We start from the raw sequence: 19,222 nt of genomic DNA, 5'->3' as shown, positions 1-19,222 counted from the left end.
TAAATTAAATTTTTATTTCTTAAATAATTATTAACTATTTTGTAACACCCCTGATTTTTTATATATTATTATTGGGCTTCGTGTAGGTATCCTCAATTCACGGAAATTATAGGATGCGTGAATTTCCCGAACAGACCAGCTACCGGAAAAGTCTCCGAATTGGATCGAGGTTTTGGCTACCCCACCATTGTCAGGCATCCCGAGCGCGTTCCCGAAGTCGGAATCGGCAAAGGTAAACCCGAACCTTTCTTTTTCGTAATTTTCTAGTGCTTAAATAGGATTGAAAATCCATAAAATATTCGTGGTAGCTTAGAAAATTACGATTCTTTTTGCAATAGCTTAGTAATATTTCTAAGGACCGCGGGGCAGAATTTTATAATTTTTAGAGCTTATTTGAGCAGTTTTTGCAAAAATGATCAATTATAAGGACTAAATTGAAATTTTACATATTGTGATGAATGATTGATTTGATGGGCCCAAGAGGGGCTGTGTGATGTAATTGAGTTGTGGATATATGGATTGTGAATACAGAAGTGTGTTTTGAGCCCTTTAAGTTGGGTAGGTCCTAGGTATAGGGAGACTCGCCGGATTTTCGCACGACTTAGGACGTATTGGTCTTTTTCTTTGTTTGTATTGAGTCAAATTTATTAAATGATTGTAATAAAATTGTCGTGAGCCTTCTTCCTCCGCCGCCTCGCTGACCACAAGCAAGTGAGTAGAATATTAATTTTTATTGTAATTTCGTTATTATTTTATTTTATAGCATGCCCATGCATAACTTATATGCTTATATTTATGTAGTTAAACTCTAGGCACGATTTATGTTGCATTCATAAGCGTTGATGTGCCATGGATGTTGTTGTGGTAATTTGGAGCGCGTGCGTTGGCGTGCGTGTGATGTGGTGTAGACTATGGAAAGGTAGTCACGGCTTGAGTAATTGGGACCCTTCGAGGTAGTCACGGCTTGAGTAATTTTGGGACCCTCGATTTGGTTATTAAGTGGAAGTCCGAGCTTGAGTAATTCCGGCACACGGGTTGGATTTAAGAGATGGGGATCGGATCTCCCATATGTTATGATTGATACTACAGGTGTGTGAGTGCTCCAAATTACCTTTTGATGTTATGATGTGAAAATGTTGTTGATGTTGCATTTCACTCTACAGGTGCATTAGTTCTAGATAGTTATAGAGATTATGGTTAAAATTGATATTTTACTCCGAGTCGAACGCTCACTCTGTTCAATATTTTTATTTCAAAGCACAGAGGATTTTATTTTGGTTAACTCGCTTTTCTCCTCGCAGTCAATTATTACTGTTTGTATAAACTTGTTAAATCTTAGAATTTCCGCATGTGTTAGAAATGTTATTTGATTTGGGTCTGTAAACTAAATTATTATTTTGGGACCTGTAAACTTAATATGCTATGCATGTTTGATGGATTGGATGAGGGAGCTGAGCTCCCATTTATTATTATGTTGATGAGTATGAATTGACTATATATTGTGTTTACAGGTCGGGTGAGTCGAAAACTCCCCGTTGGTAAGTCCATTTTATGGCCGGACTCTGTCCGTTTGTTTTCTTGATATTGGGCCCAAATGGGCCTTAGAGTTGGGTTAATGAACAGTTAGGCTTACTACGAGCCTCCGGGGTCGGCCCAGGTCCTAGTGCCGGTCCGGCCCATAGGTTGGGTCGTGACATATTTCATCTGTATATTCCTTCATAAAAAAATTGTAACAATATAAAATCGTTACAATATAATTGAAATTAATAAAAAAAAAGGACTGTATATGATGAAAAGATATATATATATATATATACATATAGCAACTATAATTTAAGAAAATAATAAAAAAAAATATATTTATTTTCTTATTTGATAAAAGCTATAAGATATATATTATTTAATTTTAAATTTTAAAATAAGTATATTAATAAACTATTTTTATTATTTTAGATTATATTAATTTTCTTTTAATAATAAACACAAGCATCTCCTAATCCAACCTAATATTATTTGCGTAAGAGGAGTTTATTATGAGATAAAATACTCACAATGATCAAATACTATTCTTACCACGCGTATTAATTCCATTGGTATATTATTTTGCCACGTGACCAGCTCTTTTTAAATATCTTCATTAATTTAAGTGGTACAATTTTATAAATCATTTTTTAAGTTTTAACTAAAGTTGAAGTTAAAAAAATATTTAAAAATATTAAAAATCAAAGTAAAAACTGCATTTTTTTTTTTTTTGCATATAACTTATTTTGAAAGAAGTCATTATAAAAATATGATGTTGTTTGAAAGTTTTAAATTTTATTTAGTTGTGATTGAAACTCTGAGATACCGAGAAAATGAAAAGGTTTTTTGTTCGGTTTCTCCAATACACAAGCGTACAAAAGTGTGGATGTGTCGCTTCTCCACCAAACAACCCAGTACAATTATCATCCAGTTACATAAACTGAGAAAAATAAAGTATGCTAACAGATCCCAGCATTGAGGTGATCTAAGCAAATGTTGCTCAATCTCTTCTTGGATGTGTCAGACAATGCCATAAGGACACAGCACAAAAAACAACAATCATACCCATTGCAGGGGAAAGGAATTGGAAGAACCCGCAGCAACAGTTGGTAATAAAATAAATACCCTTGAAAACAGCTCTATATTTTGATATGGAGATGGCAGAATTACCAAATCCACAAACCAAATGAAGCACCAATACCAAAAATTTCCAGGGAATTACTCCTATGAGGCACATGGTGGAAACAGCCGTTTACAGTAGGACCAGCGAAAAATCAAACAATATCCACTGCTTCCCTTCTACATGTATGAACTGTTATAACCAGACAATTGGGCATTCTACATATAATCATATAATGCATTTTGCCAATAAATCATCAAATGCAAACAGAGTGGATTAATGCTTCACAGAATAAACACTAAATCAGTTCATATGGCAAGGCAGCAACCGATCCAGATTAATCAGAATGAACAGAAAACAGTGACAAAGTTGTATTTATAAATTAGGTATTTCCCAATGCAAAGAATAGTATTCCCTTTTTCAGAATAAGCAGCTCTTTCTGCCATTACATTTTGTGTAAACTTTTCCAGAACAGATTTCATAATGATTGAAAATAAGGGCCAAAACAAACAAAAAGGAAAATATGGGACTACCAGACAAATTTGTCATCATCACCACGACATTAAATTCAAGAAGAAACAAATTATGGCTCAATCTCAAGCCTAGGTTCAAAGCAAAAACCAGTAAAAAGCTGAAGCGGGAACCTCTTTGTCACTGGGCACTTCAGTGACCACTTCCATTGTTTCTGGTTCATGTCAAAAACAAGCAGAGCTGGAGCCCCATAGCTCTGGACATATATAAGATTATTTGTGCCACTGCTAGCAAAAACATCATCAAACTCCCCAAATCCTTGGAAAAACTTGTGAGGCATGCGAGCAATCTCTTGCCATTCCTTACCATTTAGGACCCAAATCCCAATCCCCTTAATTATGTCAGGCCGGTCTTGTTTACCAATTCCTCCCACCATCACTAGCTTCTCCTTCAAATTCATCAGCCGTCCACAAGTTAGAGGGCAAGGTACTGGAATGAAACTCCTTATCAATAAGCCATGGGAAGATCTGCTGGAGAGATTATATGTAATTAGACCATGGCGATTCTCTGGTGTGCCACCCCCAGTTGAGTAAATCAAAATATACAAAACCCCATCACAGATCACGCTCTCGTCGCCGCTTCTCCACCCTGTCAAAACCTCTGTCCAAGAGGCGACCCACATCCTTGTTTCGGAATCATAAGTATAAATAGAAAGATCCCATTGAAAAAAATTTCCTGGGACTTGCTTAGACTTCACAATTGAGACAGTATATCCATGTGACATACTGTTCACTGATATTGCAAGTGCACTGTAATCAGCAATTTTTAAACCTGGAGGCTCCACAAGCTGCTTGCAGCATTTGGTGACAGGGTTGCAAACATATAATTCACTTTGGCTGTCGTTATCCATGAAGCAAACTAAACCATGAGATGAAGTAACAAACCAACTGGATGTCCCAATGCAGGGGAGATCGATGCCATACCACTTTCTGAGGATTGGATCATAGGCATGGCCAACAGGTTCATCAGAGCTTGTAAACATAAAATACCAAGGTTTTTGTGAAAGGACATGCGAGAAATTCCATAAAAACCTCCTTGAACTAACAATCTCACGCCATCTTTTACACACAGAACCTGCTCTAAAGATGCTAGCAATGGGAAGATACGCTATAATCCGTTCCAACAGATCATCAGGCAAGATTAAATCAACAGAAACTGCATTAATTTCTTTATTGGCTTCATCACTGAGCTCTGAGAATGACTCAAACTCACCAATGTCTCTTGCCACATCATCAAAGCAATCATTGATCCATGATGTTTCTCCCTCCATGATGATGAGCAATGAACAAAAGGCCTGGTAGAAAGAGAAGAAGGAATAAAATTTAAAATAAAAATGAATTTCTATGAGAAAAAGAAGACTAAAAATCCATTGCCTCACATGGCTAACCACTTCAAATGTACACATAGCAACTAGGATTGGGGGGCAGGGGGAGGCAGAAGAAATATTCTTGCATTACAACACAAATCCAATTATTATTACTGCCACATTTGGATTGCAGTCAGATCACATCCATATAAATGATCATGGAAAAAGCACAAAACTGCAACCATGCATTGCATTTATAACCTAGACCACAAAGCTATATATAAAACTCATAATCATATCCTGCCCACCTTCCTTGGATATCAGATTGTGGTCTCCTGATGCCATGGATTCATATCTGAAATATCCAATTCATAGATCCCCACAGTAAATGAGGACATCAGAATCTGACTTAGACTATTAACTATGAGTAATAGTCTAAAAATTCATAAGAAATTTTAATTCACCAACCCACAAAAGCCAGACGTGCCAGGAAATCAAATTTCTGAAATGACAAGCATACCCGGCGAGAAACTGAAGCAAATTCGAATTTCAGGGAACTAAGCAATCGAAAATATGAACCCAGAAAGAAATAAAATAAAACCATGCTTATCTGCCAAATTAAAAATGTATGTATAACCGGAAGCCCATATTACCAGACACCGATTCCTAGGAGGACATAAATATCAAATAGAATAAATCGAACAACGAGACATAGCAATCCTATCTCTGCATTTGAAATCTTATTCAAGTACATTTCCCACATTAATAACTAAATTGTTACTACTAGAAGGATAACAGCATTTAAAAAGGCTAACAGAAAAAGATTGAAAAGAAAAAGGGGAACATATTAAACAAGAATTCTTACAAGAATGAGTTTATTGATCCAAAAACAAGTGACGTTGTTTCGACCAAAAAAAAAAAAAGAAAAGAAAAAACTTTCTTGGTTTTAACACATCAAACCCTAAACGCGATTTTGTGAGTCAAAATAATAGAATGATGTTAGGTGGAGGGAGAGAGATTAGGCCACGCTTAGCCATCAAGCAAACATCAAAGCCCCACTAAACTAAAAACCATTATCATTAATAACTAAACCAAAATCACAGACTAAAAAGCTCAGGCAGATCACTGAAACGCACAATAAGATAGTAAATTAAAGAACAGAAAGAACAAGATTTTCACAATAAATTAAACCCCATACCTGGTTTTAAGCCACCTCCAGTGTCAGTGCCCAACTGGGCGAGGCCAGATTAAAAGAGGAAAAGAAATGGTGCACAGAGAAAACGAGTATAGAGAAACTTGCTATTAGAGGAGTATTAAAGAACACACAGAGACCAAAACGAAATGGGCTATGGTGAAGATATCTTGCTCAAATGGGCAGATAAACATAACATGGGTCACTCCAGATTTGGCTGGTAACCCACGCCTAAGCAACCCATTTGAGAGAAAGAGAGTATTTTGGTTTTATTTGTTGATACAACAAAAAACGACAAGCAGGGAATGAAGCGAGAAGCCGGTTTTCCTATCGAGGAGATGTGTTGGTGCGAAATGGGGAGAGAGAGAAAGAGAGAGAGAGTGTGTGTCGGCGCGTGGGATTTCGTTTTTGTGTAAGAAGACAGAGAGAGCATGGAAAGTTGAGGTGTTATTCAAGCAACTAATGGATTTTTAATGAGCAGAAATAAGAAAACATTGGCATTTTGGCCACAATCAAAAAGAAAATAATAATGCTGTCTTACTCATCAACACCCACATTTTTTTTTCCTTTTTTTCTTTTTTTTTTTTATTAATATAAATGCAATTCTTGTGGGTTGTTTGTGGCAGCTCAGAGCTTTTTCCTTCCAGCTTCTTCTCTGCATCTTGTTTTCTATTTCTTGGGTTTTGGTTTTGGTATATACTTTAGCAGCCATGGGCTGGTTAAGTTAGTAAGATACAATTCCACATGGGGCAACCTTTTTCTTTTCTTGCCACCTTACCACCTTTTCAACGGGGAAAGAAAAGGCCCAGGGCCTCACTCTTCGTTTTCAATCTCTTCTGCTGGAGGCGGCACTACACTACACCTAATCCTCTTCCAATTTCAAATCTTACATCCACCCTCTCATTCCTTGATAAAATGATTCTGCTAAGAGTGTAATATATCTTTAAAAACGGAATAAAATTAGACTAGATAATAAAATAATTAAATTATTACCTGCTAAAATATACTAATTTCATTTACTTTTCTTTTTTAAGATTTCACACTGTTTTAAATTAAATTTGCCTTCAAAGATTATTTCGATTGATTTTTGAATTTAATAGTTAAATCAAATAGGATAAATAATGCGAAGAATCCTCTTCACAAAAGGCCATGACAAGATTAGAGCAACCCAGCTTATTTAAAAATTGAAAGAGACAATTTTAATGGGTCTTGCAGGCGATAACAACACAGTAATTTTCTTTCTCTTTTTCCTTTTTAAGCTTTCTATTTGTTAATTTAATCAAGAAACCTCCAGATGATAAAAACAAGAAAGGGGATGGAAACATGTCCTGCAGGCATGCCTATTGCATGGCTGAGTCCATTAAGTACAAACAGTACATATATAATGGAATACTGTAATTTCATTCCAAGGCATAATACAAACAAAATGGATTGCTAATATATGACTTTATAATTTTCACAAGAAGATACCTAGAATAATGCGGAGAAAAAACAATAAAGTTAATGGAGGCAGCAGGTAGATCAACAGAGAAACAAAGGGATACAGGAACAGCATGTGAGCATATATTGACCTTAAAATTTGGCACAGATTTCATGTACGAAAGAGAAAACTGAAAAGGGGTTAGTGGCAACACCACAATAGCACCTCTTTCCAGCCAAGCTAGCTTGTGCAGATTAGGTCATGTTTCACTTCTAATAGTTAATTTACTTCCTTTTCTTTCTTTCTTTTCATCATGGGTTTTAAAAATCCCTCTAATTTGTCGTTTTATGCATACATTTTATTAAGGAAAGCACACCAAATGCCATTTCAAACATCAAGTCATGGAGACGCACAGATGGAGGCGGCAACCGAACATTGAAAGGGATGTTTAGAGCTTCTTCTCCTGCCATTTTAATATTTTTTTTTTATCACGAAGACAAAATAGTAGTAATGAAATTTATTTAGGGCCAACGTTTTGAGTTCAGGATGGACTCTAGAGCGTGGCATCGGCAGTCGGCAGCTAAGACTAAGATAAGAAAAAGGCACAATCATATATGCAAGTTAGTGGAGCTAACAGTGATCAAAGAAAGAGACGAGACGAGACAAGACATGGTTGAAGTTGAATATCTAAAAGAGAGAATCATTGCAAACTCTTGGGGCCATGCAAATGGGCATTTACAATGAGTAAAGTTTTTGCAGAAAATGCTCGCCAAAAACTGTGGTGGGTGGGTAAATGCCAAGTGAACACTAAAGTGTCCAAACCATTTATGTATCGACTACAAACCCTACTGTTTTCTTTTATACATGAGCATGAAACTTCAAAAGTTGTGGACAATTATTGATTGGCATTGATTGGCTGGTTGCATTGTTGGCTCGTTGAAAGTTGAAACCCCACCAAATAAAGTAATTGGACAGTTGACACCTGCCAAGTGGGAGCTCGTTGATTTGCCATATGTTTAATTGATTCTGCATATTACAAAATCATTGTCGCACAAAGAGATATTGGAAAAATCCCAAGAACTCACTCGCCAAAAATAAAATAAATTAAAATCCCACGAACTGATCAACTGATGATGTGCTTGCGGGTGAATTGATCTCAGTGGTTTCCTACGGGTAAAATAAAGGAATAGAAGTGATTTTGCTCCCTGAAATTAATATCGAATAGTTTTTTTATATTTTTAGAGTGCGTGTTTAAACAAAGCTAAATTAACTTACTTCATTGATTAATAAATTAATTTAATTTAATAAGTTTAAATTTAATTATTTTATAATATTAATTTTAAAGAGAAAATTAACCATTATTTCAAGTATCTCTGGAATTTTGAGTATGGGCAGGTGTAACTTATAAAAGACATGATTGGTGGGAAGTCTGCATTAGGAGGGAACAAACTGAATCTAGTGAATGGAAGAGGATGGGGAAGCACAATAGAGGCATCACCATCATGTTTTCCAAATGCAAATTATCCTCTATATAATTATTGCTACTTCGACAATGAATGCTCCACCATCATCACATGAACGATAGATTGTGTTTCCTAATAATGATACTAATAAATTCTAATACCAATATGATCATTAAGATAAGTGTAGCAATGGCTTCAAACAGAAGAGTTAAAAAAAAAAAAAAATCAGTGGGAACATAACACAACAGTGAATCAACACAAATTCCATAGAAATTGAAATACAGATAAGATGGTGCAGAGACAAAGTTGTACACTATGTGAGATAATGAAAATAAAAAAAGTCAAAAAGTAGGAGGAAAACAATTAAGCGAAAATAATTTATTGAATAGAAAATTTTTTATTTTATTTTTTATTTATAATTAAAATAATTAATTATAAAATATTAATATAATTTTATTTACTCTCTTTAAATTAAAAATTTTTATATTTTTACTTATTTTCTTGTTTTTCAAAAATTTAAATCGAAATTGAATTTCTATTTGTTAATTAAAAATCGTAATTGAAATCAATATTGATTTAATTTTAAGTAATTTCAGTTCTACTTTAGTTTGAAATTTAAATATTTTTCTGTTCATTTTAAAACTCTAAAATGATTTTAATTTTTTGACATCAAAATATTAATAAAAAATAGTATTAATATGAAAATAACACTATTAGTATAAAAGTACTATATATTGTTTTTAATAAGTATATTTAATTAAAAAATATATATATAATTAAAATTAATATATATATATATATATTATATGACTAAAAATTGATTGTCTTATGATTAAGAAATATAATTTAGTATATTTAAAATTAAAAATCGCCGGTTGCCATCCCTAATCAAAAGGCCATTATCAGTTGTCATCTCAGATTTGTCAGTTACTTAAAGTATCGATTAGAATATTAATTATATCTATATTTCATTATTATAAATCAATCGATCACTCAAGTCGCACTCCGTGCAGCACCACCATACACCCTCTAGGCTACAACTACGACCCTATGCCCGAGCACTTTCTTCCGCTTTATCATCCGTGCCATTTCTACAACTACAACTAATACATTTTACTCCTTTGCTTCCCACCTTCCACCTGCTTCTGGCTCCTGCACGTGTTGGAGAAGGAGAACCACAACCACTAGAGCCATTTATGTGGTGGGCTAAGCCTGTGTATAACTTCAATACTTGGTTAGCCCATTTTTTACACAAATTGGCAAACCTAAATCGACCAATTGAGGTACGGAGAAAGGAAAAAGTACATAGTCCACTGCATGAGTAACTGTTTAATATTATAGTTGAAATTATCATTGAAAAATAGTTAAAAAATAATTAAAAATTAAATTTAATTATAAAAATATTAAAATAATAAAATTATTTTTTTAAAATTATTTTTTTAATAATATCTAAAATAATATTTTACTCAAAAAAATAATTTCAATTTTTAAAATTAAAATTCAATGTCAAGCAAGACTAATTTGCATCCCATTGTCACTCACCCAACCCAATTCCAGGAGAGCTCACCCTTAATTTCATAGGCCAATTCCCTAACTTAAAATTCAATGATACTGTTTACCTTCTATTTCTTCCCTACTGTATACGATCTGAGTAGAGCAACAGCTTAAAAAATCAAAATCAAGCACACCCACCTACATGCAGAATGAGAGGACCAGAGAGGAGAGATGATCTCCACCGATGACCAGTTACACTAACTCCATCATGGTCAAATCACAAACTACTGATCTGACGGTCAATGATGACTCCAACGCCAAATATCATCAATCTTTCAAAAACTACAATTCAAACAACCGTTGGATCAAAAAAGTGAAAAAAAGAAATTACCCCCTAAAAAACAATCCCGACGATTCTATCAATTCTCTTTTTGGGAACCGCCGTATACCTGAAGATTCTGTGCAGAAAAGCACGTAGGAAGCCTTCTCTGCAACAGCAACCCACAAAACAGCCCTCCATCGTCCGATGATGACCTCAAATGATTCGTTCCCGCCAAATCTCTAAGTCCGTTCCAGTCCTTCAATGCCGTTGAAGCAGCTGAAGATGAAGAAGTCGTGGAGTCGGCACCATCAGAGAAATCTCCCGAATCTCCACAAGAATTTTCGCCGTGTGTATCCTCTTCCATCGAAATCGACTTCTTTAAATCACGATGCCGCAGATGATGAATACTCTCCCCCATAAGATCACGATAACCAATAGCCGATGCTCCATTTAGGGTCGCGAAATCAGAGCCGTCGTTGATGATAGCACCGATGTTGAGCACCCCTTGGAATCTTCCAGACGGACGACGAATCTGTAGAGCAATGAAGGAGGGAGTTCTCATTTCTTTGGTGGGGGAAAAGACTGGGATGTTGCTGATAAAGAAACGGACGGTGCCGAGGAGTGGATCACGGAGGCAACCGACGGCATAGATTTCAAATGAAACACCGGAGGTCTCGCTAGAAAGGAATTCAGGAGTGACTTTGAAGAGGAACTTGTCGTTCCAAGTCGGGTTCTCGCCGCCGACTCGGTCGATTCGGGTTCGGAGCTTGGTGGAGGAATCGACCCAAACCACTGCATACGTTTGCAACCGGCGTAGGTTAGCAGATGGCGGCTTTAGACTTTGGGCAGAGATCAAGTTGATCTCTAGAATCTTCGTCTCCATCTTCGTCTCTCTCTCTCTCTCTATTTCTTTCTTGATTTTGCTAGGAAATGGACGATTCTGAAATGATCAAGAAAGAAGAAAGATTGACTAATGGTTCTGACTAAAACCAAGAAAAGGGTACTGACGGCGATACATGGTGGCCGCAATTTATGCCGCTCGCCGGAGTAGCGAGGAGGAAAAAGGAGAAGAGGGAAGTGATGGTTGAAACTTGAAACTATAGCGATGGAATGACGAAAATAACCTTAGTTTGGGGGTGATGTAGGGGTATTTAGCAGTTGACGAATTTTGAGACTAGTGGCACCGTGGCAAAGTATGATACGTGATCCAGCATCCCAATGGGTTGTTAAGTTCTCTTGGAATTTTTTATTCACTGGAGGAGCCGTATCTTGCAGATGAACAAAAGGAAGGCCCACCCAAGGAATGTTGTTAAGTTCATAATTTGAAATTTTAACACGAGCTATTGGGCCTTTGGCAGTAGAAAGCCCACTAATTTTAAAGTAATTTTTCTTTTCTTTTTTTCTTTTTTGGAATATTAAAGTAAATTGAGCCAACCTAATTTTTTTTTTTTTTTCATCACAGGATTTAAGTTATCCATTTTCAATATCATACGAGGAATTATTGAATATTTCCAATATAAAGAATTATCGAGTGCTCGCGAATTCCACTAATCATTTTTCAGACGTGAGATTATAAAAATTAAAATAAAAAGGACGAGAGAGATTATAAAGATTAAAATAAAAAGTAACAGAGGAAAAATTTTCAAGAATTCTCCAGCTCACTTTATTTGGCATTTTAATTTTTTATGTAGGCGAGGGAAAGAGATCATAGTCATTCTTGTTTATTATTTTTCTATAAGATTTGATTAGTACTCCAAAACAGGTACTAGTGACAAAATACATTACATTCCAAGACCTGCATTATTTTTTACTTGCATTAGATACATGAAAGTCAACTTTATGTAAGTATCACACACGCGAACATATGTAGCAGAGAGATGATCGTTGCGCGCTAGTTAGTCATGAACGTCAATAGCCGCAGCTATACATTGTGACAAACGAAAAATCCAAAATACGCTTTACATTACCACGCCAATAGCTCTCTTCCTTGGGGACTTATCTGATGGTGTTGCGTAGGAAGTTGGAGATACTGTTGTTCTACACCGTCCCGCTTTCATTTTCTTCCTCCTCAACAATTTTTTCTCTAAATCTTTCACTCTACCAGTCAGGTTGGATATGACTGCCAATTGTTCTTTCCCTGCCTCAACTAATTTTTCCAGCATTTCCCCCATTTTTTCATTTTCTTCAACCAGCTTACTATCACTTTCCATCTCTATTCCCTGCTCCTTGACAGACAGCTCGCTGGCAGCAGAGGGCTCAGGTAATAACTCCCTCTTCTCTTCATCATGCTCAGTAAGCATTAGTTGTGCCTCAACTACAGGCTCTCCCTCAGAAGTTTTCAGCCCGTAATGCTGATTAGCCACTTTGTCAGAGCCACTCACCATCTCCAGAACATGAAGTTCTTTCTCTTCTTGTACAATTTCTTCAATTCCATCCCTTGCTGTAAGCTGGGCTACATTATCCTGATCTTCTCCAATGTGTGCATCTTTCACCGGAGACAGAATCACTGTGGTTGCAGCCTCTGAAGTGCAGGTGGAGTTGATATCAACAATCCCCTGGTCAACTTCTTTCTGTACTTCATCAAGATTCTCTCTCTGCAGAGCAGGGGCTCTTTTGCATCTCCCCTGGTGGAGATTCTTCCCTCTGCTTATCGTCTTTGTTGAATAGCAATGATTGTGATTGTTGGGCATCTGCTTCAGGCATTGCGTTTCTGGGGCAACCACCATCCTTCTCACTTGCAACATCTAGCCAATTATGCGGTTCAGCAACAAAGAGTCTTTCATTAACCTCTTCCATAGACTGCTGCTTTAACTTGCTCCGAATTGGAACTTCCTCATCTGGTGAAGACACCTCAGTCTCTGTTGGCCCTTCATTGAGCAGTTCCATTGGCTGCTGTTCTGATTCAGTTATAACTTGAACTCCTCCATCATCAATTGTCAATTGCCCACCCTTGTGCAGTTCATTTGGTTGCAGCTCTAATGCATCAATGGCAGCTTCGCATTCCACATCTTCATCACGTAAGACTTCATTATCCTGAATTTCAGTTTGTTCTTGTTTCTCAGATTCCTCATCATCAACTACTCCTACAGGCAATTATAGCAGTAAATTCATTTCTGGAATTTCTTCAGGCATGGTCATCTCACCAATTACAGCAATAGGTGAAATCAAATCACTAGATATATTTGATTCCACCTCTTTGTCCCCTCTTAACCCTATTAAACTTGTTCCAATTTGGGGGTCCTCAGCAGAAGCAGCAGGCTCCTTGTCAGTTACATTTTCCGGCAATTCTGTTTTGCTCACTTGAGAGTTATTATCCATATGCTTTGATTCGTTCACTTCAACTGATTCAGACCTTTCCTCACTCTTTCGGTCACACCATATATCATCAAGTTGGGCTCCTGCCATCTCCTTAGAACCACTCCTCTCTGATGGCAATTGGAATGTTTGCTTAATCTCAGAAGGCACATGATTCTCAGTCATTAGCTCCGGTTCTTCCAAATGAGATTCAAGCTTCGTAAACACTGGTAAAACATCACTTTCACATTTCGTCTGCTCCTCTGAGACTGCTCCTCTGAGACAACGGGAAGTTTTGAAGCTTCCATAGCCTGGGTGTCAGACACTACGTCCATCATTTGACAAGCATCATGATTTGGATGTTCTGCTATATCGCCATTTTGTCCTCCTTCAATGCCTGTGATATTATTAGGCTCAATGCAATGATTTTCAGAAGAATTAGCTTTCGCAAGTAAATCAAGCTTCTCCAGCAGTTCTACGAGCTCCCTTGCCAAAGATTTCCTAACATCCCTGAGACTTGGGTGCAATCCCTGTTGGGCATTGAAAATAAAAAAAGGGAAAAAAAGGGGAACTAAATCAGAAACTTACAATAAAAAATAAAAAATCCCTACAGTTTCAGAAGCTGAATTATCATGCCAAAACCATAAGCACTGTATCCGAAGCATTATAAAAATAGTTAACACATAATGTATATGTCGTTAAAATTAGTACTCTAAACACATTATGATAACAATTTAACAACAAATGCATTCTTCTTCAATGATCTTGCTGTGTGTGTATATATGTGCATGTTTGTTAGAATGTGTCAACTTGATCAATGCACTGTGCAATCCTAAATCTGAATGTTTTTCAATGTTACTTAATGTTTCCATTAAGTAACACAAGTGGAACCAAACTTATTAAAGAATCTCATATTCTTTTATCAGAATCCTTTTTTTCCTTTTTGACACAAATGATTATTGGACATGACACATACAACATGGAAATTGATTGTATTCATACCTGGATAGTATCCAATTTTAGAAGAAGGCTCATTATCGTTTCCCCAATTACCACCCTTTGCCTTTCATCTTTTTGGAGATCAGGAGAGGACTCTAAACCACAAATCTTATTCCTAACCTCAACAACCTGCTCCTGGACTTTAGCCATTTGCTTTATTTTCTTCAGTAGTTCCCATTTTCCAACTTCAAACCCATGGTAAGCAGACTGGATACGCAGAGCAGCTTCTTCTTCTAATAGTTCTTTTTTATCTTCTTTTGGTTCCCCATCATCAGATCTGCCTGCATTAATTGTTTCCTTCCTCTGATTTGCTATCTCAGTTGCCAGCCCATCTGCATTTCTTGATCCTTTATCCTCTTTGATTACACAGTTGTCATCATTTTTTCCAGTCTTCTCTGCAGTTAGGTTGCTGGAGGACTCATTTTCAGAATCAACAGACGAAGTAATTGGAAACTGTTGGGTTTGACAGCCATTCCTCTGTTCTTCATCCTTGTCTTCACCAGTCTTCCTATGCACAACCTCTATAACTTTGTCCTTGTTTTTTCCCCTTCTGCTTCTGTGCCGCTGCTTGAAGTGCTTTCCTGAGCTTGTAAATTCTGAGAATTCTTTAATTTCACGTCCAATGAAATTGAGGCCATGGGATTATCCTTTGCTGCATCTTTTGACTGTTCTTTAAACCCAGGAGGACTGGAAGACCTGGAGATTGTGTTACCATTCTTTTTCTGAGGCAAGGGATCAACTCTTAGACAAACAGGAGATAACTTTAATGTCTTTGGTGAGGATGATGACTGTCTTTTTGGACTGGATGCAGTAGCTTTTCCCATCCCATTATCTTCTGCATTTTTCACAGAAGCATCTCTTCCTCTCTGCTCAACATCTTCAGAGTTCTCCTTAGGTGCTTCCATTTGTTTCACAGGAATGCTTCTTTGTTTAGAACTTTTTATCATTCAGCTCCAAATCCGCCTGGCTGCCAGAATTCTCATGGCCCACTTGAGATTTATTCATGCTATCATCACCATTGGGGCATTTCACTGGGAATAACTTGCCACTAGAAGCTACCTCTTCCACAGACTTTGGAGCAGAGTCCATCTCCACACCTTTCTTCTCAGCCTCACCCTGTCTATTGTAAGAAGGCATCCAGATAATAGGAAATGGAAATTGTCTCATGTTGTCCTCATTTTTCTGATCTGCAGTACTCCTTCCATTGTCACATTGCATTAAAGATTGAAGGCTTTTCTTGTCAACTGGAAACCAGCTACTCCACACTCCTGGGTCCTGTTCAGAGAGCTTTACAATTTGAGGATGCTTCTTATCTATAGAAGCCTTGTCAGACTTCACCCTCCTAGCCATATCTGATTCCAAAGACTTCCTATTCTCTTCATTCTTCATATACTCAGGCGGAATCCACAAAACTGGATATGGATAATTTTTCAATGGAAATGGAACCAAAAACTCATCCTTCTTATTTTCAATATTGGGCTCCTGCTCTTCAATCCTCACACTTTCACCATTTCTCTGGTCATGTTTACGGTTACGGCACCCACAACAGTGATAATCATTGTTTCTGGGCTTGTCATATTCATACCTAGGTAGCTCCCTCAAATAATGTAGTGGGGGCACATAATGTAGACGGACCACATCAAGAAATGGAGGATGATATCCACAATAATGCAACTGTGGTGATGAAAAAGGAGGAGGTCCATAACTACAATAACAAGGGAAGTTACCCTGGCTGCAATAGTGGTAACATGGAACTGAATAACCAAAACTGTTAGGGTAAAGCCAAGGATGATTGATGACAACAGACTTGGATGGATCAACCTTTGCAACAGGTGGAACAGCCTCAAAGCTTGGATGATAGTTCTGATTCCAAGGCATTTGGTTTCCATGCAGGGGGTATGAGTCCATGCTTCTGTAAACAGGCATTATTTTCAGAAAATCTTTTTACCAATGTGACACCTTGGTATTTCTTTTATCAGTTGAACGAAAGTAGATGCCCAGAAAACCACCAAAGGTAGAGAGAACACACAACTAAAGAAATAAAAATAAATTACAGCTTAGGATGAAATCATCCACAGCTGCATTTCGAGGAAGAAATATTGTGAAGAATAAGTAGTACAGCATGAGATAAAGCAGACAACTAAATGGTAAACCACTAAAAATCCAACATTAAAGCATAAACATATTAAAAATTACATCACAGACTTTTAATACAAATTTATGGTCCAAATATTTTGAACATTAAGAATCTGTTTGGATGAAGGTGAGAGAGGGATAAATAAAGGTAAAGAAAGAAAAATAATTATTTTATCATTAATAGAGGATAAGAGTAAATAAGAATAAACTTTACCCTCCCTTTCCCCTCAAATCTCAATTTTTTTAATACCCCGATGAAAAAGAAGTAAAAAGAGAAAATAATTATGAATATTTCTATTTCTGAACCACTTAAATTTACCCGTCCTTCACCTCTTCACAAACATAAAAAAAAAATATATATTACCTCCCTTTATCTTCCCATTTATTCACTTCTTTCCAAACATGAAATTTTTTTTATTATGACTCTCCTCACTCCTCCCCTTCCTTACGTTTTCTTACCATTCCATTACTTATCATTCCCTCACCTCATCTAAACATACCCTAAAAAAGTTAAATTTTGAAAGGTTAGGCAAAGTATTTCCTACTGAAAAATTTACAGAATGGCACAGCATGGCACACCGAATCCCAAACATAATTTCGCCCACTTTGTCTTTATCGATCCACGTTTATGTCTATCATTACTTACTAAATAGTAATTATCATAGTATGCCCCCTAAATTACATAAACCCTAAAAGAAGGTATCATCACCTAATTTCCAAGAATTACTTGCAAGACGATTTATTTATACCTAAACAGGGAGTGAAGCCCCAGAGGCACAATTAAAAACTTTCTTGAACAAATCTGATGAAACTAACTGGGCTGCAGTTAATTGTAACATTTCGTACTGACAACAATAAAATCTTTCAGATATCCAATCATTAAAGATATAAACTTAACGGTGCATATAAAGTATGAAAAATTCTTGTCCTGGATCCAATATGAACTCTAAAGTGAGATCCAAATGTCTAGATAAGTTTCCCCAGGTCTAGGTCTAGGTGTGTATAAAATATATTCTCATTTACTCAGAGACTCTCACTACCAATGTATCAACTCTCATTTTTTAAATAAGCACATAAAACTATTAGCATAATTACAGCAATTAGCATGATTTTAGCATGATTTGTGTAGCATAATTACAGTAATTATTATTTTCGTCTAAATTAGCTCATATTCTCATGTATAAATAGATGTAATATCTCTGTAAATAAGACACAAACAAATACATAATTCTTTCCTTCATTACTTGTATTCTTTCTAACATGCTATTAGAGCCGTAAAGTATTTCTAGTTTCTGAGGTCTCTCTTCTCTCTCTACAACTAACAGGTTCATTCATTCCTGTTATTAGACCTTTTTTTTTTCCCCTCATCTTGTTATCAATGGAGAAATCTGATATTTCAAAACCTATGCAACAATTCTGACTAGTTTCAACTATAATCTTTGAATTCAAAAAATGAAAATTTTTTTGATAGGCCGCAAGCTTTGGTGTATTATTACCGAAGATATAGAACGATGAAACTGATGCAAAATTTGCTGACCGTCTTAAAGATTGAGATATTAAAAATCATCAACTGATTTCACAATAACTCTATCTTGTCCATCCACATCCAATTTGCTAATTATGAGTCATACGCCAGCTTGTCCATTATTATCAGTTGTGAACTACTATTCATAATCTGAAACAAAAAGCAGGTCAATCTGTGAATAATTTTCTTGCCCAGATCCAACCCATTTGAAATCAAATATCTCAAGCCTAAAAATCATTTTCATCTCATTCAAGTTCTAATGGCCCTTCAATCAGAATATGAGGCTATTCGAACGTCCCTGCTACATCAAAATCCACTCTATACTGCTATTTAAAAAACTCGTATTAATTTAGATAAAACTACTCAATTTAAAACTGCCTCTTACAACTACTCGATCCTCGTATCAAAAATCTAACAATCAACTCTGTAAAAATTATAATCAAATTGATCATACTTTTATATATTATACTCTTATAGAATACAGATATTTTCATAAGTATGGTCATATTCTTAAATATTATCACACACCCTCCAACACCGCCCTCCAACACCAAAAGGGGGAAATTCTAAATTCAAGAATATCTCAAAGCCTAGAAACAAAGAAGCAAACATACAAAGCTAATGCCTCCCACTCCTTTCTTTCATTGACCTCTCTCACATTCACTGTATCAATTTTACTCCGTAAACACGGCATCCAGCATACAACACTAATTGAGTCTTGATCTCAAACTAATTGGGGTATGCTAAACATGGCATCTAACAAATTAAAACAAAAAAAAAATTCCCAAACCTGCGGCTTCTATCAGCAACCAAGTATAGCAAGTTATAAACACAAATTGCGCAGAGAATCAAAAGAAAAATTATAGATTAGAACAGAAAAAATAGCAACTTACAGTTCA

At 36.2% G+C, this 19,222-nt stretch overlaps 3 protein-coding genes across 3 annotated transcripts; all 3 read right to left on the bottom strand.

The window, feature by feature from the left end:
- Nucleotides 1-2,988: 2,988 nt before the first annotated feature.
- On the bottom strand, nt 2,989-6,336 carry LOC110667011 (F-box/kelch-repeat protein At3g61590). Its single transcript, XM_021827705.2, has 2 exons — nt 5,677-6,336; nt 2,989-4,466 (listed from the first exon to the last, which is right to left on the bottom strand). Exon 2 carries the CDS (start codon nt 4,440-4,442, stop codon nt 3,225-3,227), a length of 1,218 nt encoding a protein of 405 aa, XP_021683397.1. The 5' UTR covers nt 4,443-4,466; nt 5,677-6,336; the 3' UTR covers nt 2,989-3,224.
- Nucleotides 6,337-10,104: 3,768 nt separating this feature from the next.
- LOC110667010 (uncharacterized) lies at nt 10,105-11,647 on the bottom strand. The gene is made up of 2 exons (XM_021827704.2): nt 10,497-11,647; nt 10,105-10,389 (listed from the first exon to the last, which is right to left on the bottom strand). The coding sequence occupies exons 1-2, from the start codon at nt 11,250-11,252 to the stop codon at nt 10,375-10,377; spliced, it is 771 nt and encodes a 256-aa protein (XP_021683396.1). The 5' UTR covers nt 11,253-11,647; the 3' UTR covers nt 10,105-10,374.
- A 471-nt stretch (nt 11,648-12,118) lies between these two features.
- On the bottom strand, nt 12,119-17,926 carry LOC110667021 (BAG family molecular chaperone regulator 6). The gene is given in 6 exon segments (XM_058152460.1): nt 12,119-12,875; nt 12,946-13,942; nt 13,945-14,193; nt 14,666-15,207; nt 15,210-15,603; nt 15,605-17,926. Coding segments are annotated over 6 exon segments (3,714 nt in total). The 5' UTR covers nt 16,589-17,926; the 3' UTR covers nt 12,119-12,327.
- Nucleotides 17,927-19,222: the final 1,296 nt, after the last annotated feature.

Source organism: Hevea brasiliensis, chromosome 9 (genome assembly GCF_030052815.1).
Source record: "Hevea brasiliensis isolate MT/VB/25A 57/8 chromosome 9, ASM3005281v1, whole genome shotgun sequence".
NCBI lineage: Eukaryota > Viridiplantae > Streptophyta > Magnoliopsida > Malpighiales > Euphorbiaceae > Hevea > Hevea brasiliensis.
This window is presented reverse-complemented; position numbering and strand designations above follow the sequence as displayed.

Bases quoted from the DNA above. Each gene is read 5' to 3' on its own strand.
- LOC110667011 (XM_021827705.2), bottom strand. From the start codon at position 4,442: ATGGAGGGAGAAACATCATGGATCAATGATTGCTTTGATGATGTGGCA.
- LOC110667010 (XM_021827704.2), bottom strand. From the start codon at position 11,252: ATGGAGACGAAGATTCTAGAGATCAACTTGATCTCTGCCCAAAGTCTA.